The sequence below is a fragment of the Bos indicus genome, chromosome 16 (assembly GCF_029378745.1).
Source record: "Bos indicus isolate NIAB-ARS_2022 breed Sahiwal x Tharparkar chromosome 16, NIAB-ARS_B.indTharparkar_mat_pri_1.0, whole genome shotgun sequence".
Lineage (NCBI taxonomy): Eukaryota > Metazoa > Chordata > Mammalia > Artiodactyla > Bovidae > Bos > Bos indicus.
Window position 1 is genome coordinate 38,337,774 of NC_091775.1, and position 21,708 is coordinate 38,359,481.

Consider the following 21,708-nt stretch of genomic DNA (forward strand, 5'->3'; position numbering starts at 1 on the left):
TAGGTTGGTCATAACTTTCCTTCCAAGGAGTAAGCGTCTTTTAATTTCATGGCTGCAATCACCATCTGCAGTGATTTTGAAGCCCAGAAAAGTAAAGTCTGACACTGTTTCCACTGTTTCCCCATCTATTTCCCATGAAGTGATGGGACCAGATGCCATGATCTTAGTTTTCTGAATGTTGAGCTTTAGGCCAACTTTTTCACTCTCCCCTTTCGCTTTCATCAAGAGGCTTTTTAGTTCCTCTTCACTTTCTGCCATAAGGGTGGTGTCATCTGCATATCTGAGGTTATTGATATTTCTCCCAGCAATCTTAATTCCAGCTTGTGCTTCTTCCAGCCCAGCATTTCTCATGATGTACTCTGCATATAAGTTAAATAAGAGCTTAATGAATAGCTATTTGAATAAAAAGAAATAAAAAGAAACCTATGTGACAACATAACCTTGATTCTTTGCTTACACTTCAGCCAGAATTTCCTGAACTTCTCATTCTGTGTTATGGTTGCACTGAATTTGCTGATATTAAATTTTTTCTTTGGGTAAAAGTGCAATTCAAAATTACCATCATAACTTGAGTGCAGCCCAGCAGAGAAAGTTCTCTGTGCTATAAAAGACTCCATTTTTGCAGCTCTGGCATTGTGAGAGACTAACTATGATAAACGTACTGTGGCTTCTCCCACTAGAAGTTACATCCCAGAGCTGGGAGGGACTGGGGGCAGGAGGAGAAGGGGACGACAGAGGATGAGATAGCTGGATGGCATCACTGACTCAACGGACATGGGTTTGGGTGGACTCTGGGAGTTGGTGATGGACAGAGAGGCCTGGCGTGCTGCGGTTCATGGGGTCGCAGAGTCGGACATGACTGAGCGACTGAACTGAACTGAACTGAAGGCAGAACACATCTTGCATGTGACTGAGTTTTTAGAAACAGATTTCCAACATGCATTCTTCCTCATCCTTAATGCTCTGTAATGCCAAAGCAGTCAAAAAGAAAAAGAAAAAGACAACTTAGAAATAAGGTGAAGTAGGGGGCAGGGCTGTGGAGGGAGAGAATGAGGGTTGGCCTTGGGCAGTGAAAGTTCTTCAATCTATTTATTTCTCCAAGTTCTGAACTGGGATTTGTAAACTGTAAAGTCTCAAACCCAATTTTTAACAAAAGTGAAAAAGGCTTCCTATTTGATTGAGAAAACAGGGTGACTAAATACTACGAGAATTCATGAACATAATAATTTCCATTTATCCATAGTAATCATGTTGAAGGAACCATGATAAAGGCTCAGTACTAAGTTGCTGGGTTGTTTTTGTGTGTGTGTGGTAAAGTACAGCATTTATTGTAAGGCACAAATACAAGAATGGGTGGTTCATGCTCTGAAACTCCAAACTCCCTGAAAGGTTCCCAATATTCACAATGATTTTTAAAAAGAATTCTCTTAGAGAGATACTACTACAAACCCTGCTTTCTAGTTGGGGAAACTGAATTTTAACCCAAGTATTGAACTCCAAAACTCATTGTCTTGACATATTAATAGATGCTTCTTTAAATGATTCAACTATTTACATGACAAAGTGTACTATGCTATGCATTCTTCTCTTGGATTTATATCCATGCTTTTATCTCCAGTCTCTTTTGCTGCCGGCTATCTTAGGTAGATGTGTTCCTGATCAGCGGTCACCTCCAGAATTATCTTTAATGCCCAGGATTATCTAGTTCCCAGGACTGGGCTTCTGTTTTGACTCCTGCTGTTTTCACTAGGCCTGCCTCCCTTGGGGCTGAAATTGTTCCCTGAGCCCCTATACAGGGCTGTGTCTCTTCTACTTCTGGAGAAGCCTCCTGGATGACATCTCTTTGGGTGTCTAATTCATCACAGAGAACTGAGAGATACCTGTTTGTCTCAAAATCATTGATGCTGACCATTGTCATGGGACTCTCATCTAATGCTTTGTACCTCCTCAAATAGCCAAACCTGCTGTCAGGGCTATTCTGCTTTATCTAGTAGGTGGGTCTGGAATTGTAGCTGTGACATTGACAGTAACCATATCTTAAGTACAAACATATTACTACTACATACTTTCTCACCAGCTATACCTGTGCATTTACCTGAAGGAACACAAATTATTTGTTTATAAATGACTTTCTTCATATTATAGGTTTATACATATATATATATGCACACACATATATACACATGATAAATGCATTAGGGGTTTATGTTTCAGTTCAGTTCAGTCACTCAGTTGTCTCTGACTCTGCGATCCCACAGACTGCAGCATACCAGGCTTCCCTTGTCCATCACCAACTCCCGGAGCTTGCTCAGACTCATGTCCATTGAGTCAGTGATGCCATCGAAGCATCTCATCCTCTGTCGTCCCCTTCTCCTCCTGCCTTCAATCTTTCCCAGCATCAGGGTGTTTACCAATGAGTCAGTTCTTTGCATCAGGTGGCCAAAGTATGGGAGCTTAGGCATCAGTCCTTCCAATGAATATTCAGGACTGATTTCCTTTAGGATGGACTGGTTAGATCTCCTTGCAGTCCAAGGGACTCTCAAGAGTCTTCTCCAACACCACAGTTCAAAAGCATAATTCTTCGGCGCTCAGCTTTCTTTATAGTCCAACTCTCACATCCATACATGACTACTGGAAAAATTATGACTACAAAAAAAATTCTTTTAATGATGTATGTAAATAAGTTGGGGCTTCCCAGGTGGCACTAGTGGTAAAGAATCCACCTGCCAAAGCAGAAGACATTAAAGGATGCAGATTCTAGCCCTGGGTTGGGAAGATCCTCTGGAGAATAAAATAAAAATACAGCCCATTTGTGTTCTTGCCTGGAAAATCACATGGACAGAGGACCCTGGCAGGCTACAGTCCAGGAGGTTGTAAAGAGTTGGACATGACTGAAGTGACTAAGCATGCATGTAAATAAGTTTAACTGTGGCTTTCATTTCAGAATAATAAAAGGGTCCTAAAATATTTGGCATTGTAAGGCACGGTTAAGAGCACTGGGGTGGTGAAGAGTAAATCTTCACCACCTTTTAAAAAAAGACTTTAGTTCAGATTCAGGTTCTGAATATGAGGACTGTGATAAGGATCAAATTACCTTCTTGAGTCTCAACTTATCTATAAAATGGAGACAGTAATTATAATTCAGGGCTGTTATGAATATTAAATGTCAGTGTATGTAAATCCCTTCTACCCTGCATATAGTAAATGCTGAAAACTGTTAGCTATTATGATCATTATTAAAATATGGATGATATATACCTTGTAAGATTATAAAAATTCAGCAACAAGTAGACAAACTGCCTAATTAACAGACATTGTGACTATCACATCTCATTGAATCCAGGTTGTACCATTATTTTAGTTACCTCCAAGAAAGACAATAAAGACTGCCAGTGGCACAATAGTTATAGATAGTAAGGTTGAAAAATGAAATGTTAGTCACTCAGTCGTAGACGACGCTTTGTTACCCCAAGGACTGTAGCCCGCCAGGCTCATCTACCCATGGAATTCTCCAGGTAAGAACATTGAAGTGGATTGCCATTCCCTTTTCCAGGGATCTTTCCGACCCAGAAATTTAACCTGGATCTCTAGCATTGCAGTTATAAATAGTAAGGTATAGATTCCAATTTCAGGTACGTTAAGTGTGAAAAATTTTGCATTAAAATAAAAAATACTTTATCTCTTCTTCTCTTCCCTATTACTTAAAGAATGAAGAATCTTTACTCCTTAGAGTCTGAAATTGTGTTTCCTATTCTTTTTCCTACCAAGACCCTAGGATCTCCTACTTACTTGGCTACAAAAGGGCTACAAGCACTGTAAGCTTTCTGTATCACTTTTATACTATCATGATTCCCCTTTATCTATTCCATCTCAGTGTGAATTCAACTGCTCAGCATTTTGATTCTTGTTATATAAGATAAATGAATATTTTAAAAGCCCAAACCTCTTCCTAGTTACTTAACACCTCTGATCTAGTATTTAGGTTCAGAACCATTCAGTAATGCATATGTACACCTTTGGGCTTTCCAGATGGCTCTAGTTGTAAAGAACTCACCTGCCAATGCAGGAAAGGTAAGAGATGTGGGTTCCATCCCTGGGTCAGGAAGATCCCCTGAAGGAGGGCCTGGCAACCCACTCCAGGATTCTTGCCTGGAAAACCTCATGGACAGAGGAGTCTTGCAGGCTAGTTTATGGGGTCACAAAGAGTTGGACATGACTGAAGCAACTTAGCACACATGCATGCCTTTAAAGTGAAAAGCATGGTGATTGACCAGGCACTCCATGGGAACAGAAACTGACAAAGTCTGCGAAGAAATTCAAATGTGAAGTAAGAAATGGCAAATTTATATGCTAAAGGTGGTAGAAAAGTTAAATAGAATTAAAGTGGAGAGTAGAAAACTTTCTCACAAAATTACTTCCTAGGAAATCTCTTCAAATGCTCAGAAACACTGTTCTCTCAGTCTCACCAACAAGTAAAGTGTTAATATAGTTGGTCTCTTATTTGGCTAAACAAAATTAAACAAACATAATAATTTCAGAAATAATAGAAATCAGAAATCATTCAAAATAAGGTTTTAGTTATTCCGTTTATTTCACTTAGGACGCTCAGTGGACATTAAGTGGGGTACTTAAAAGTCATTTCAATTAGGCATCTCTTTAGTCCTTCATCGATTATTTCAAGTGTTCTAGTCTCAAATACATTCCTTTCTTCTACAAACTTCTGAAAGAGATGAGTACCTCCACCCACACCAAAATAATGTACTTTGCTGGCCAAAAGCACCTGTCCATTTTTATCTAACAATCTAAGGAATGTTTGGTGCAAAGGAACATAATAATCTGGATTGTAAATCGTTTCTGAAGTAAGAATGAGATCATATTTTTCAAAGAGTTTTTCACTGCTCAGTACAAGCTTACAAAACTCAGACCACTCCCCTGAAAAAAAGCGGCATTTACATAGCTCTTGTGCTACTGTTGATCTCCTGAGTCTTTTCACATCTGGTTCATTTACATCATTTTCTTCATCTTCCAAAGTCGAGTTGGCCACTACATTAGGTAAGGTTACTTCATCAATCACCACACTGTTATAATCTTGAAAATGAATTTCTTTGGCACCTCCCTTGAGTGCCATTATACCGAGCAACCCTGATCCACAACCGAGATCCAACACTTTTTTCCCAGCAAATTTCACTTTGGCCTTTGTCAAATATGCCAGGAGGTCAAAGGTACACTCCCAGATTTTCAAGCCTCCTTCATAAACACCTGAAATCAGGTCAGAGTGAGAAGAAAAGCTTTTTGAAATGATATTTTCTCCAGGGAAGTTCTCTTTCAACAAGGTGGTTTTCATTATTGATATGTTAACATGTTGGAGACCTGGTAATGTTTCTGTGACTTTATTTTCTAACACTTTCTTTAAATCTTTAGGCACAGCATGCTCTTTGGCAACTTTCAAGCAGGGCTTTTCCTCATGTGGTTCCAAGTTACTTGAACTGTTAGCTGCACCAAATGAGCTGTCTGGGTCTTGAGAGGGAGCCTCATTTCTCTCTGACTTATGTTCCCACAAATGGTCCTGCAGCAAGTCAGATTGTTCTGTGGAACATTTTTTGTCTCTGTGTGTACCTTTTTGTCTTTCTGAGACTAAAGATTCTTTTGAAGAATGTAGGGCCAAAGCTCCATCTCCAAGAGATGTTAATTCATCTTCCAGATGGTCTTCTATAGTGAAATTAAATTGAAAAGTCATTCTCTCATAAAATGCACACAAACGTTAAACTTCAAGGAAGCTTCTTCAACTTCTGGATAAAACTGATGACACACATATAAACCTGCCTCAATTAATTATTCTGTTAGTTTTGCTGAAGGTCTATTTCTCTTTAGCTGCATATACAGTTATAAATATTCAGAGCTATTTCCAAATGACTTTCAAGAGGTCTTTGCTCTTCTTTCAGTGCAGCTCTAGAGAAAAAAAAAGAAAATTGTTATTAAGAAGCAAAGTGACACATTTCATTTAAATTTAATACTAAACATTCCACCCTCCCCCACCAACAGCTTTTCTATGAAAGCTGTGCAGAGAGAGGGAGACAGATTTGGAAACACACACAGCCTTCAGGGTTCAAAAGCTGAAGATAATAAACTCTAAAAACGAACAAAAGAACAGCAGCAGTAGCAACAATTAAAAACAATACAGTCCGAAATTCTCGAGCAGAAAATGATCAGCTTAGCGATTGTCACGACCCTGCCCAAACATATAATATTTACCTCTTAAACTGCCAGAATCTCTTCAGTCTGTTACCGTTTCATGTAACAGGACTTCAAGATTGAATCTTGCTCAATGAGCATCCCTTTAAAAACATGCACAGGTATGCTGATGTGTGTAAATTAACCCAAATGACCTAACTACAAACATTTAGCCGAGATCAGCAGCCCTAAGTGTACTGGGAGTGAGGTGACTCTGGAGTAATTAGTAAAGATTAGCTTGACACAAAATAAGGGTACTGAACCGTGTGGAGAGGCCCGTAGAAAATGGAAGCAACTTAATCAAGAGGGTCTTCTCTGTATCTACTGTGCTAGACACTTAATATATACCGTCAGTTCAATCTGCACACCAATTCTGACAGGTGGGTCTCTAGCCCCATTACACAAGATATAAAGTAGGGTCAACATATTAAGTGGGTAGGACGGCGCCTGTTTCTATCCCACTTCACCGCGGGACTTGTAGTCATTCCTGGCCGCATGCCCAGGTCAAACCCAACCCCAGATGTGCAACCAAAAAGCCCCACGGGATGGAAGGTTGTAAATCTGGGGACTCTCGGCCCTCACCTCCCCCACAGCGTCTCAAAGCAACGTTGACAGCGATCCAAACTTGGAGATGCTCACCGCCCGACAGACTCCCGACTCACCTCGCGGAGAACGCCGGCCAGACTCGCCAGACCGGAAACGTGCACCAGTGAATCGAGTCCTCCCCAGGCCAGACAAGCCCGGCTTTCTTCCCAGTCGTGCGGGGCCCGGGCTCACCAGGGAAAGCGGCGCCCTGTCTTCTCTATGGTCTTGGTTCGCAAGGCCTGCCGGGACGGTGGGAGTTTCCGGTCTTGGTTCTGGCGGGAGTGTTTTGAAGCTTTGGTGCTGGGCGAAAGCATGTCTCAGGAACGCGCTGTCCCGGAGAGCGCGGTTCCACTGGAAGAAATAAGTAGCTGGCCGGAGGAACTATGCCGCCGGGAACTGCCGTCTGTCCTGCCTCGGCTCCTTATATCCTTTACTGTCATTTCCACCTGGAGAGGGCTGTGGGGCCGGTCTCCAACTTTCTGTCTCATCTAACCGGCTTTTGGGCCTTGCTGGGTCCATGCGGCTTCAACCTTCTCCGCTCTCTGTTGACAGCGAGATGAGTAAGCGAGGAAATGAAGGGCGAGCGAGAGCCGTGGGTGCTGAGGCCAAAGTCACGCTTGGCTTTGGCATTCGGAGGGCTCTCGGGTGTTCTTACAATGGTTTTCGGCAGTGGATATGGCGTTTTCTTCCACTCCTCTGAGCCTTCAAGTTGCTCTGTATGTGCAGTTAAGTGTCATTACTTTTGCTTGGTGGAGAGCGGGGGAGACAGGAACTTAGCCTTGAGCTGTAAGGTGAGCCGACTCTGGATGAAGTAGAGGAGAGCGAGATACTCCGAGCGCTCATCTCTAAAATGGGCGGTGATAGTGAATACCTTCCTCCACTATTTTGAGAATCGAATTAAAGGACGTAGTTCTGCCATGCTGCCAGGTCTGTAAAAGATGTTAAGCAAATTCAAATGTTATTCCTGTCCGGTTTTCAAACTTCTTGGTTTATTGCTGGTGAGAAGTTGCTTCGTTTACTAATTGGCTTTCATGTGCTGCGTTTGAGGTACTTAATGACTCTTTTGTTCAGGTGCAGACCGTTTAGTAGTTGAATCCCTTTTTGGTTGTAAATGTATGTGGAGGCCTAGCCCTTCGTGTGGGGGAAGGCAATGGCACCCCACTCCAGTACTCTTGCCTGGAAAATCCCATGGATGGAGGAGCCTGGTAGGCTGCAGTCCATGGGGTCGCTAAGAGTCGGACACGACTGAGCGACTTCCCTTTCACTTTTCACTTTCATGCATTGGAGAAGGAAATGGCAACCCACTCCAGTGTTCTTGCCTGGAGAATCCCAGGGACGGGGGAGCCTGGTGGGCTGCCATCTATGGGGTCTCACAGAGTCAGACACGACTGAAGTGACTTAGCAGCAGCAGCAGCCCTTCACGTTAAAGGGTAGCTTTTTTTTTTTTTTAACAGCTTTGAGCACAGAAAACTTAAAACTGCACTCAAAAACAAGGCCTTCACTTGAGAAATTCTGAACACTGCACAAATAATTTTTTACAGATAAAGCCAAATGTAGATATTACTGTCACAAAGAAATCCCACTTCAGTGCCAAAGCCCTTTCTTAGTTGTTGTGCAGATACGGAATTTCTGTCCTAAAAGATTTTTGATTTCTGCAGCTAATAGCCATCCTTATCCTCAAAAACTTTTATAATGTACATAATACATAGCAGGCCGGGTGTTAGGCTTAGGGGGAACAAAGAGAATGGTTCCTCTCCCCCCGCCCCCCCCCCCCTCAAGCTTATAGGGGATTTCAGTAATTGAAAGTAAAAATTTTTATCCCCCCCCCCCCCCCAAAAAAGTCAACATTCCCTCCTGGTTTTCATCTCAAACTTAAAATTCAAAAGAACCAAAACCTGTTCTTTTGATGAAATTTTAAGTTTCATCTCAAAATTTGAAAGAAACTAAACCCCTAGGCTTCTTAAACGGTTTCACAAGCCAAAACCTTTAATCAAGTTCTTTCATTTCTGCCCTCAGACTGTATTTTGAATCCATCATCCCCATTTCCTGCCACTGCTCCAAACCCCCATAACCTCTCATCTGGGCTGTAGTTAATAGTTCTTTTGCTTCTACTCATGTCCTTTTATAGTCTCCCCCAAAAAAGTTCATATTGAAAAACATGTCATTTCCTTTTTAAGGCACCCCTTACCACAAAGGCTTCTTAACAAATTAGGAATAAAATCTAAACTTTTACTTTCAGGTCTCCTCATATTCTAAGCCTTGTCCTCTCCTACTTAGCTCACTACATTCTAACCAGAGATACATGAAGGTCACCTACCTTAGGATCTTCATGTTTGTTGATGTTCCATGTAGCTCTTCTTCCAGTCTTTGGTAGGTCTCATTATTCAGGTTTCAGCTCATATGTCAGCTACTCAGGTAAGCCGTTTTCAGAGCCCTCAGTTTTAGGTGGTTTCCCCAAACCCAGTCAGTAATACTTACCACATTGCTCTGTTCAGTTTTCTAAAGAGCAGTCAGATCGTTAATAGAAATTATGTTGTTTACTTTGTTTCCTTTTAGCTTTTCCTCACTATACTGTAAAGTTCATAAAGGCAGGAATTTTGTTTTCACTGCATTGTCTCCAGCACTTAGAATAGTTCCTGGCATATAGTAAGCATTCAGTGAAGGGCTAAAAAATTTTGTCATGTTTTAAAATGGCCTGAAGTCTCATTATATAATTTTGTTTTTCAGCTTTTGGTTTTACTACAGCACTTTTAACAAATGAAAGATATTTTCTATAAATCCACAGTTCTGTCACCCAAACGTTATTATTTTTATCTTTTGCATTTTACATGTTATTTTTCAGTCTTTGCCTGCATGTCTGCATAATCATAACTGAAGTTTAAATTTTGGAAGAGGTTAAATTTTTTTTTTACCTTTCCTAAAATTTATACATGAGGCAGATTCTGCCCAGTTTGAACTAAATTAGTTCTACTGAACTAAAATGAGTTAGTGACCATGCCTCATTTTGATTGCTGCTGTAAGATATGTAGTTGCAAAGTAAGATTTCAGAAAAAGAATGACTTATATTACTGTGATGGGGTTGTGTTTTTTTAATTTTTCTGATTGACACATGCTTTAATAATTCTTATATTATTTTTACAGTAAAAACTTCCTAACAATTATTCTTAATGGTTTGAAAGTGTATAGTTTATAATGTGATTACTGTTAACTTTTACAGTGCATATAGGATAGTTTATTATCATGTATTTGTAAGCTCCTATTTGCAGAAGAGTTTCAGTCTGATAAGGTGATAAGATAGATATGCTAATAACATGAAAAGAAAGTAGAAAATGATTGGTGACAGGTGTAGATACAGTACTATAGAAGTGCTAAGGAGAAATAAATTTGTTTCAGAAACCATGGATTATTATGGACTGTTTCTCATCTGTCAGAAATATGTCATAATTACATATAGTTCGAAGAGATAAGTTTATCCTAGAGCATTTTGAAAATACTTCCTTAAAGTATTTTCATTCTATTGTTTGTTAGCTTAATAAGCATTAGTTTTTTAAAAGCAAAATTAAGCCAGTAATTTGAGTCTCATCTTAGTCTCTTATTATCATTGCTTAGACTTCAAGAAAGGTCTTTTGAAACACTATTCTCAGTAGTGAATATTTTACTCAGTTCAGTTCAGTCGCTCAGTCGTATCCGACTCTTTGCGACCCATGGACTGGAGTACGCCAGGCCTCCCTGTCCATCAACAACTGAAGTTTACTCAAACTCATGTCCATTGAGTCAGTGATGCTATCTAACCATCTCATTCTCTGTCATCCCCTTCTCCTCCCACCTTCAATCTTACCCAGCATCAGGGTCTTTTCAAATGAGTTAGCTCTTCATATCAGGTGGCCATACTTTGGAGTTTCAGCTTCAACATCAGTCCTTCCAATGAACATTCAGGACTGATTTCCTTTAGGATGGACTGGTTGGATCTCCTTGCAGTCCAAGGGACTCTCAAGAGTCTTCTCCAACACCACAGTTCAAAAGCATCAATTCTTTGGCACTCAGCTTTCTTTATAGTCCAACTTTCACGTCCATACATGACTACTGGAAAAACCATAGCCTTGACTAGACAGACCTTGTTGGAAAAGTAATGTCTCTGCTTTTTAATGTGCTGTCTAGGTTGGTCATAACTTTTCCTTCCAAGGAGTAAGCATCTTTTAATTTCATGGCTGCAATCACCATCTGCAGTAATTTTGGAGCCCTCAAAAATAAAGTCTGTCACTTGTTTCCACTGTTTCTCCATCTATTTGCCATGAAGTGATGGAACCAGATGCCATGATCTTAATTTTCTGAATTTTAAGCCAACTTTTTCACTCTCCTCTTTCACTTTCATCAAGAGGCTCTTTAGTTCTTCACTTTCTGCCATAAGGGTGGTGTCATCTGCATATCTGAGGTTATTGATATTTCTCCTGGCAATCTTGATTCCAGCTTGTGCTTCTTCCAGCCCAGCGTTTCTCATGATGTACTCTGCATATAAGTTAAATAAGCAGGGTGACAATATACAGCCTTGACTTACTCCTTTTCCCATTTGGAATCAGTCTGTTGTTCCATGTCCAGTTCTAACTGTTGCTTCCTGACCTGCATACAGATTTCTCAAGAGGTAGATCAGGTGGTCTGGTATTCCCATCTCTTGAAGAATTTTCCACAGTTGATTGTGATCCACACAGTCAAAGGCTTTGGCATAGTCAATAAAGCAGAAATAGATGTTTTTCTGGAACTCTCTTGCTTTTTCCATGTTGGCAATTTGATCTCTGGTTCCTTTTCTAAAACCAGCTTGAACATCTGGAAGTTCACGGTTCACATATTGTTTAAGCCTGGCTTGGAGAATTTTGAGCATTACTTTACTAGTATGTGAGATGAGTGCAATAGTGCAGTAGTTTGAGCATTCTTTGACTTTGCCTTTCTTAGAGATTGGAATGAAAACTGCCCTTTTCCAGTCCTGTGGCCACTGCTGAGTTTTCCAAATTTGCTGGCATATTGAGTGCAGCACTTTCACAGCATCATCTTTCAGGATTTGAAATTGCTCAACTGGAATTCCATCACCTCCACTAGCTTTGTTCATAGTGATGCTTCCTAAGGCCCACTTGACTTCACATTCCAGGATGTCTGGCTCTAGGTGACTGATCACACCATCGTGATTATCTGGGTCATGAAAATCTTTTTTGTACAGTTCTTCTGTGTATTCTTACCACCTCTTCTTAATATCTTCTGCTTCTGTTAGGTCCATACCATTTCTGTCCTTTATTGAACTCATCTTTGCATGAGATATTCCCTTGGTATCTTTAATTTTCTTGAAGAGATCTCTAGTCTTTCCCATTCTATTGTTTTCTAATATTTCTTTGCACTGATCACTGGGATAGGTTTTCTTATTGCTCCTCGCTGTTTGGAACTCTGCATTCAGATGCTTATATCTTTCCTTTTCTCCTTTGCTTTTCTCTTCTCTTCTTTTCACAGCTATTTGTAATGCCTCCTCAGACAGCCATTTTGTTTTTTTGCATTTCTTTTTCTTGGTGATGTTCTTGATCCCTGTCTCCTGCACAATGTCATGAACCTCCGTCCATAGTTCATCAGGTACTCTTGTCTATCAAATCTAGTCCCTTAAATCTGTTTCTCACTTCCACTGTATAATCGTTAGGGATTTGATTTAGCTCACCTGAATGGTCTAGTGGTCACCTGAATGGTCTAGTGGTTTTCCCTACTTTCTTCAATTTAAGTCTGAATTTGGCAATAAGGAGTTCATGATCTGAGCCACAATCAGCTCCCGGTCTTGTTTTTGCTGACTGTATAGAGCTTCTCCGTCTTTGCTTGCAAAGAACATAATCAGTCTGATTTCAGTGTTGACCATCTGGTGATGTCCATGTGTAGAGGCTTCTCTTGTGTTGTTGGAAGAGGGTGTTTACTATGACCAGTGCATTCTCTTGGCAGAACTCTCTTAACCTTTGTCCTGCTTCATTCTGTACTCCAAGGCCAAATTTGCCTATTACTCCAGGTGTTTCTTGACTTCCTACTTTTGCAATCCAGTCCCCTATAACGAAAAGGACATCTTTTTTGTGTGTTAATTCTGGAAGGTCTTGTAGGTCTTCATAGAACCATTCAACTTCAGCTTCTTCAGCATTACTGGTCAGGGCATAGACTTGGATTACTGTGATATTGAACATCTTAATACTATAATACTAGTTCTCCCTTAATTTTTTTACTCTATGTATCAGCATTCTGACAATTGGATTGAGCATATTCGTAAGTAAAATTGTCTTAATTGTATGATTGCTTTGATGTCATTAAAGCTTAAGTCCCACATCTCAATACAGTTTCATATTCCTTTTGAATTTATTCTTCCTGTTGTACGGTTACAACTTTTGTTATCTTCAGTTAGTTAAAATGACCAATTACCTCAAATTATAGTACTTAAAAAGTTTTAAATTTCAGTCTGCATAGATACCAAAAGTGTTCTATTTGATAACGTGTAATAAGCACAATGTACATTTTAAATATTAGTTGTTAAGCTGGTTAGACCTATAAAAAACATAATTTGCAGTCTACTGAATAACCCTCAACCTCTTTATTTGTGTAGTGTTAGTTAGGAAATACTTTCTAAGTTACAAAAAGCTGCTTGTTTAGGCATGACTAATTTGTTATTTGGAAAAGTTGACTTTAACCTCATCTGTCTTCACTACTCTTACTTGATGTTATTTACTTATTTACTTAGAAAAAGAGGTAGAGAATTAAGACTGTCCTTTCTAGTTTCCCCATATATTTTGAGTTCTTTTCTATTTACGTTTCACTTGATTGTGGAATTTGCTTACAATCTTGAACCTATGTGCTGCATATGGGCATATGGAGTCTAATTTTTTTTAAGTAACAGTTATTTTTTTATCCTGAGGTTAAGAGTTATGCACATTCAGTATAGAAAATTTGTTAACATGTAGAAAAACAGAATAATAAAACAATTATGAATCTGAAATATTTCAGATTTTGGCTTAAGACATCCTCATCTTGATTCTGTATGTTCCTGCTAGCTTATCTGTGTATTATTCTTTGTATATACATGTTTATATATATATTAAAATTAGAATTATACCATTTGAAACTCTTTTCATTTTAGCTTAAAGTATTGTGGACATTTTATCATTGTTTTACATAATCTCTAACAAATGTTTTAATGATCACAGATCCTATTCAGTAGATGTACCTCATCCATTAACTAATCCTCAATTACTGGACATATAGGTTGGGTTGTTTTGTTTTTTTTTTTTAATTTTGCTATTATTTCAGGTTATTTAATTGTTAATAGTTTCTCTACATAGACTATGGCATTTTGAAACTGTTCAAAGCTTTTGGTTGGTAGTACTTAAATATGCTTGCATTGGGAATGGATAGTAATCTTTGTTGGCTGATGTGACTTAATATTGTTAGAAAATATATTACTATTTTCTTTTATAGAAATTCTGAAAATTATTGTGGAAATGTTTTTACCTCATATGAACCACCTGACATTGGAACAGACTTTCTTTTCACAAGTGCTGCCAAAGGTATAGTACTACTATCTTAATCAATCTACATGTTATCAAGGCTAGTAAAATGTATCCTCAGTTTTAGGCCATTTATTCTTAATTTCTTAATGTATCACATGCTTGAAATACAAATAAAACAGTTAAAAATGATTTCATGTGAGAATATAATGGTGTTAGTATGATTGTTAGGTGAATAAACAACTTATGTTTTTGGAGAGTATGGATTTTTTACTAATTGAATTTTTATTATTTGTAGTTAATTTTAAATCCTCTTGTAATTTTTAAAGCTATTCATTGAAAATTGGGATGGATGATGAAGTTAATTAAGTCTCTTTTTGTATCTTTTCTGTACAGTTTATTAATAATTGTTAAATTTCATTGTCTGGAAAAATGAAGCTAGAATTTATCAAAGCAGCCTTAGAATAAAAATGGCTGGAATATTGGTAAAATCAAGTAAATTAAGAGGAAGCATCAAATTCACCACTGCATTGCTACTTTTTAGATATATGTGGTATACCTTTTCTCTGAAAAGCAGAGTCATTACTTTTTTTTTTATTATGAGAACTAAAGGTACTTTGCTGACAAAATGAGATATTTTTGTGTGATAACTTATCTCTTATTAGAATGGACTTCTAAGTGTAGCTTTGAAGCAAATAGTTATCAAAACTCCTTTTACTCATTCACTCAGTTCTCTAAAAAGATTCTTAAAATTTGTTCTTGATACCAAAAAAGGTCCAGCTAACCTATGGATGAAAAGGAGATGTTGAGTGTTAACAGGCCTAAGGGAAACAGTATCCTCTTTAATTACAGTGTGTTGTCAACTATGATTATTCTTGTAGTGTAGTGTTTAGGCCACTTAACTTGTTTAGATCTTAATTTGGCTAACTTTTCAGACAAAAACACTTAGTTCTGAGGTTACGTACTGTGTCTCTAATCTAGGAATGGTATTTTGAGGTGGTCAAAAATGGAAACTGGATAAAAAACAAGTAAATAGGTAATTCAACACAGATTCATTACCACTACCAGAAAATATCCTTTTAATGTTCACATGGATGTTCATTGGTTAAGATCATCATCTTTTATTTATTTAAGTGTAAGAGTAGCACTTTTGTTACAACACCAGAAAGTGAACTTTGAGTGATTTCTTTATGGATATTATTACAGAAATGGAAGACATCAATTTTTGTTGAAGACTTTGTATTTTTCAAAGAGATTATATTGCAGAAACACTATACAAAAAATACTATACACACACACATTATTAACTTTATTAGGTACAGTTGTTATACTGGACAATATCCTGTGGCTATTAATAATGCAAAATCAAGTCAATTTTTTTCTTGAACGGTGTGTCTTTCTTTTCTAGTGACTTCTATTACTGCTGTTTATGACCTGCTTTGTTTTCACAGACTGTGAGATTATTTGATGACATGATGTATGAGTTAACCAGTCAAGCCAGAGAACTGTCAAGCCAAAATTTAGAAATCCAGAGCACTCTAAGAAATATTTTACAAGTATGTCAAGTATATTAGGAAGGGGGGTGGGGCAGAACTTCAAGAATGTGAGAATTTTTGTACTAATATTAGCTGTATACTGTTTATATAATGGCCCAATGCTAGAATTAAATTTATAGAATTAAAGATAGGAAGATATTGCAAAAGGCATAAATGAATTTTTATAAAATTTTGTGCTTAATAAACATCTAAACTTGTATAAGTTTAGACAAGTAATAAACTAGTGTAAAACAAATATAATCAAGATATCATGCCCTATCTATAATTCCAAGGCATATGTGTAGAACACCTGCCATATACTTTGATGTGTGGGTTAGTATGCCAACTTCTTTTTTTTAACCAAATGTCTAGCCAGTTTTAATATTTGTGATTCTGATAGACTAAAGTTATGTGTAAGGAGGAACAGAGGGTCGGTTTTGTTCATTGCTATATCCCTAGTATACTAGTTCAGTTCAGTTTAGTCGCTCAGTCATGACTGATGCACAGAAAATACGTTCTGAGTGAAACTTCTTTCCTTATTTCCAGACAATGGTACAGCTATTAGGAGCTCTTACTGGATGCGTTCAGCATGTCTGTGCCACTCAGGAATCCGTCATTCTAGAAAATATTCATAGTCTTCCCTCCTCAGTCCTACATGTAATCAAAAGTACATTTGTACATTGTAAGGTGAGTAATGGGTCTAAGTACACTTTAAATGGCCTAGAATCCATGAGCAAAGGGCCTGAATTGGTAGTGTTTATGTTTGTTCATGGGAGAAGGCAATGGCATCCCACTCCAGTACTGTTGCCCAGAAAATCCCATGGATGGAGGAGCCTGGTAGGCTGCAGTCCATGGGGTCACTAAGAGTCAGACACGACTGAAGCGACTTGGCAGCAGCATGTTTGTTCATAAGCTTACATTTATCCTGTATTATTGCAATGGATTTTTCCACAGAGCAAACAGCATGTATGTAAATATTTGTTTCAAAATAAGTAGTTGTAGAGAAATCTTACAAAGGGGCGCTTGCAGTTTCCTTGTTGTTGTCTTATTCTGTTTCCTCTTGATAAGGAAAGAAGTGATAAGGATTCATGTTGAGTCACAGGGATCCTGAAATAGTTCTGTCGTGGCATTGGTGACTCAGGTGAATTCCTTAACAATTAGTTGCCTATAAAAGGACCTTGACCTTTATTTAGTCCTGTGGCAGCTTTAAAGCAGAAAAGCTGGCCTAGGATTTGTGGGTCACAGGCAATTTTGATAATGCTGTTTGTTGGATAATGCTGTTGTTGGGTGATAATGCTGTTTGTTGTTACCTAATCCTTCTCTTTGGTGATAGGGTACTAAAATGTCATGCCATGGACCTAGTGTTATTAATCTCCTTTTTTGTTCTATATTTGTAAGATCTTAGAAGTCAGAGATTGTATTTTATACATGCCTGCATCTCTCAAAGTACACTATATATGATGAAAGTTCATTAAGCATTTCTTTAATGAATATGTCATTCAGTAAAAATATTAAATTTATAAGCTCTGATAGAATGAGTTAAAATAAATTTGGCTCCTGAGCGTTCTCTGATTTGCTTTTTTCCTCTCGTTATTTTTTTGTGATCAGAATAGTGAATCTGTCTATTCTGGGCGTCTACACCTAGTCGCAGACCTTCTGCAGGCTCTTTTTAAGGAAGCCTATTCTCTTCAGAAGCAGCTCATGGAACTGCTGGATATGGTGTGCATGAACCCTTTAATAGATGAGCATGATGATATTTTGAATATGGTAGTAGGTGAGTGAGGAAAACTTACTACTTGGTATGTGATGTATATTGACTATAAACCATGCATCAACTAAATTACTGAACCCAATCATTGTTTCTAATTAGCGATTCATGATATTAAATTTATAAAAAAATTTAAATCCTACCCAATAAACTTTTAATCTTTTCAATTTTTAGATTTTGTAAAGTTGATATTTGATGCATTAACAGATTTATATATTTGGTGATTTTCCCTACTTTTTCTTCAATTTAAGTCTGAATTTGGCAATAAGGAGTTCATGATCTGAGCCACAGTCATCTCCTGGTCTTGTTTTTGCTGACTGTATAGAGGTTGTCCATCTTTGGTTGCAAAGAATATAATCAGTCTGATTTTGGTATTGACCATCTGGTGATGTCCGCTGCTTTATTGACTACACCAAAGCCTTTGACTGTGTGGATCACAACAAACTGTGGAAAATTCTTCAAGAGATGGGAATACCAGACAACCTCACCTGCCTCCTGAGAAATCTGTATGCAGGTCAAGAAGCAACAGTTAGAAATGGACATGGAACAACAGAGTCATTCCAAATAGGAAAAGGAGTATGTCAAGGCTGTATATTGTCACCTTGCTTATTTAACTTATATGCAGAGTACATGATGTGAAATGCTGAGATGGATGAAGCACAAGCTGGAATGAAGATTGCTGGGAGAAATATCATAACCTCAGACATGGAGATGACACCACCCTTATGGCAGACAGTGAAGAACTAAAGAGCCTCTTGATGAAGGTGAAAGAGGAGAGTGAAAAAGTTGGCTTAAAGCTCAACATTCAGAAAACTAAGATCGTGGCATCTGGTCCCATCACTTCATGGGAAATAGATGGGGAAAAAATGGAAACAGTGAGAGACTTTATTTTCTTGGGCTCCAAAATCATTGCAGAAGGTGATTGCAGCCATGAAATTAAAAGACGCTTACTCCTTGGAAGGGAAGCTATGATTAACCTAGACAGCATGTTAAAAAGCAGAGACATTACTTTCCCAACAAAGGTCTGTCTAGTGAAAGCTGTGGTTTTTCCAGTAGTCATGTATGGATGTGAGAGTTGGACTATAAAGAAAGCTGAGCACCAAAGAGTTGATGCTTTTGAACTGTGGTGTTGGAGAAGACTCTCGAGAGTCTCTTGGACTTCAAGGAGATCTAAGCAGTCCATCCTAAAGGAAATTAGTCCTGAATATTCATTGGAAGGACTGATGCTGAAGCTGAAACTACAATATGCTGGCCACCTGATGCGAAGAGCTGACTCATTTGAAAAGACACTGATGCTGGGAAAGATTGAATGCGGGAGGAGAAGGGGACGACAGAGGATGAGATGGCTGGATGGCATCACTGACTCAGTGGACATGAGTTTGAGTAAGCTCCAGGAGTTGGTGATGGACTGTGCTGCAGTCCATGGGGTTGCAAAGAGTCAGAGACAACTGAGCAGCTGAACTGAACTGATATATTTAGTCAATGTTCAAAGTAGGTTGTTTCTCCACAGTGATTAGCAAAGAAAGCTGTGCAACCTTGTACCTTCTAAAGCAGTAGCTTTCAGAATTTTTAAGCTATAAATTCTTAGTAAGAAAGTTTTCATTCCTTCCTGAAACACATAAATACATGTGTATGTGTATGTTTGTGCATGTGTATGTATATACTACATTTATTTATTGTATGTGAAATAATGTACTCTATTATAGTCTATTTTATTTTTAAAAAGTGCTGATTGCTCCTTCATTCATTTCATCACTTGCCAAATGCATCATGACCCAGAATTTAAGAAACAATACTCCATAAAGGCAAAGTTTGCATTCATAACTTCAGCATAAGGAGAGTAAGTTGGTTTTGTACAGTATTATAAGGTACCTTTTGCTCTGTAAAAACCACCTCAAAATCTGTTATATTGAAGCAACTACTAGGGAGTTCCTTGGGGGTCCAGTGGTTAGGACTTGGGGCTCTCATTGCCGGGGCCTGTGTTCAGTCCCTGGTGAGGGACTGAAAATCCTGCAAGCTGAGTGGCATAGCCCAAAAAAAATGAGAAGAAAAATAAAGCAATTACTGTTTCATTTATTCACAGTTCTGAGTATTTTTAGGCTGGGCTGAGGTGGGACAAGATTTCTCTGCTTCACAGGGTGTAACTGGCTCACCTGGGTGTTTGTGGCCATTGACCTTACTCATGAGTGGTTGTGAGCAGAGGGAGGAATAATGTGCTGAGTCAGCCATGTGTACCCCATCATCCAGCAGGTTAGCCTGGGATCAGCTACCTGCTGATAGCTTCAGCGGTTGTCAGAGCAGCAAGAGAGGGCAAGCCCCAGTAGTCAGGCACTTTAAAGTCTTTGCTTGCCTCACGTTTATTTTTGTCCTGTTGACCAAAGTAAGTTATATGGCCATGCCTGGGGTCTGTGGAAGGGAACTGCCCAAGCTCATGAACACAGATAGGGGGTTTATTGTGCTTACTTTTACAAATTATCTACTACAGGCAGAGTAGAAACCTTAATAAGTACTGTACAAATTTGTTTTGATTCTTCTTTGTTAGGTTTTCTTTCCTTAGGAATATATCATTTTTTATTAGAATCTCTGCAGAATATTTCAGTTATAATAGGGCACAAATTTTATTCCACTGAACATTTTTCATTTTATTTAGGTCATAGAGTAGCTATAAGCATCAAACTTAATTTTCCATATTTTATAAAAACTCTAAATCAAAAGTGTGACACTTTATTTTGATGTAATTTTTTAAAACTATATTACTTATTTTAACAAATGTTAAGATCATTCATTAGATATTTTTAAACTCACTCCATATAATAGTTCAATGTCCTAAGAGTTCTGTTCTCTTTCCTTGTAGTTATTCATTCATTGTTGGATATCTGCTCTGTTATTTCCAGTATGGACCATGCATTTCATGCCAATACTTGGAAATTTATAATTAAGTAAGTTTTTGTTTTGTTTTTACTTTTTGTAATACATTTTCTATATCCAAAGTCTTAATTATTTGTAATTTTCTTAGATTGCATTTAAAACATTTTGTATGGGTTTGTGTAATATTTACTGACACTGCTCTCTGATAATCCAGATATTGTACATGTAACTCCCAAACTAAATCTTACTTCTTTATCCTGCCATCTCTAAAATTAAAAAAAAGTTCTACTCAGTTAGCTAGTATATCTGAAATAATAGGGCATGGGTCTTAACCACTTGCCTGCTGCTGCTGCTAAGTCACTTCAGTCGTGTCCGACTCTGTGCAACCCCACAGACTGCAGCCCACCAGGCTCCCCTGTCCCTGGGATGCTCCAGGCAAGAGCATCCAGGCAACACTGGAGTAGGTTGCCATTTCCTTCTCCAATGCATGAAAGTGAAAAGTAAAAGTGAAGTTGCTCAGTCGTGTCCGACCTTCAGCAGCCCCATGGACTTGAGCCTACCAGGCTCCTCCGTCCGTGGGATTTTCCAGGCAAGAGTACTGGAGTGGGGTGCCATCGCCTTCTCTGTGCCTACTGCTGCTAGTGTTTAACTATCAACTATCCTTTTTCCAGGCTTAGGTAAGTTAATAATTAAGCTGAATACAGTCCCCTCATTATATGCTTTTGAGTTGTTTAAGTTTAATTCCATTTATAATTTTAACTAGAATGTTGTATGAAGTTGCTAGTGTCCATAGCATTCATCACATTCTTGAGGGTGGAGGGAGTATAGTTGAGATATAAAAATGGTTAAGAACCTCTACTTTATACATATGCATAAAACATTAAAGATCAGTGTAATACTTTCAGGTCTTGGGTGCTTTTCTTGCACCAGGTTATTACATTGCCAACAAGTAATAAATAGTGCAGTGGTTAAAAGTGTCAACTCACAGCCATGCTGCATATACTTGAATCTTTTCTGAAATCATTTATCCTCTGGAAGTCTTAGGCAAGTTAGTTAACTTCTCTGAGCCTTAGTTTGCTCATCTGAAAATGGAAGTTATAACAAAAGTACCTTCTTTATGGGGGTACAGTGAGAATTAATTGAGTTTATCAGTTTGAAGTGCTTGGAACTCTGCAAGGCTAGTGAAGTACTCAGTGAGTTAGTCATACTGCTG

At 38.3% G+C, this 21,708-nt stretch overlaps 2 protein-coding genes across 6 annotated transcripts in view; one reads left to right on the forward strand and one right to left on the reverse strand.

The window, feature by feature from the left end:
• Positions 1-4,567: 4,567 nt before the first annotated feature.
• On the reverse strand, positions 4,568-7,032 carry METTL18 (methyltransferase 18, RPL3 N3(tau)-histidine). 3 transcript variants are annotated; one of them, XM_019976858.2, is made up of 2 exons: positions 6,894-7,032; positions 4,568-5,949 (listed from the first exon to the last, which is right to left on the reverse strand). In XM_019976858.2, exon 2 carries the CDS (start codon positions 5,735-5,737, stop codon positions 4,616-4,618), a length of 1,122 nt encoding a protein of 373 aa, XP_019832417.1. In that variant the 5' UTR covers positions 5,738-5,949; positions 6,894-7,032; the 3' UTR covers positions 4,568-4,615. The 3 variants fall into 3 exon arrangements, with proteins under 3 accessions (XP_019832417.1, XP_019832416.1, XP_019832418.1); XM_019976857.2 differs by having other exon boundaries at positions 6,814-6,919; XM_019976859.2 differs by lacking the exon at positions 6,894-7,032 and adding an exon at positions 6,253-6,335.
• FIRRM (FIGNL1 interacting regulator of recombination and mitosis) overlaps positions 7,028-21,708 on the forward strand; it is a 50,854-nt gene continuing 36,173 nt past the window's right edge. For all 3 annotated transcript variants that reach the window (XM_070768124.1, XM_070768126.1, XM_070768125.1), the window contains exons 1-7: positions 7,028-7,239; positions 13,053-13,092; positions 14,296-14,384; positions 15,776-15,880; positions 16,406-16,546; positions 17,468-17,633; positions 20,482-20,566. In XM_070768124.1, the coding sequence (XP_070624225.1) occupies positions 7,036-7,239; positions 13,053-13,092; positions 14,296-14,384; positions 15,776-15,880; positions 16,406-16,546; positions 17,468-17,633; positions 20,482-20,566 (830 nt within the window). In that variant the 5' untranslated portion in view covers positions 7,028-7,035. The remainder of the gene's footprint in view (positions 7,240-13,052; positions 13,093-14,295; positions 14,385-15,775; positions 15,881-16,405; positions 16,547-17,467; positions 17,634-20,481; positions 20,567-21,708) is intronic.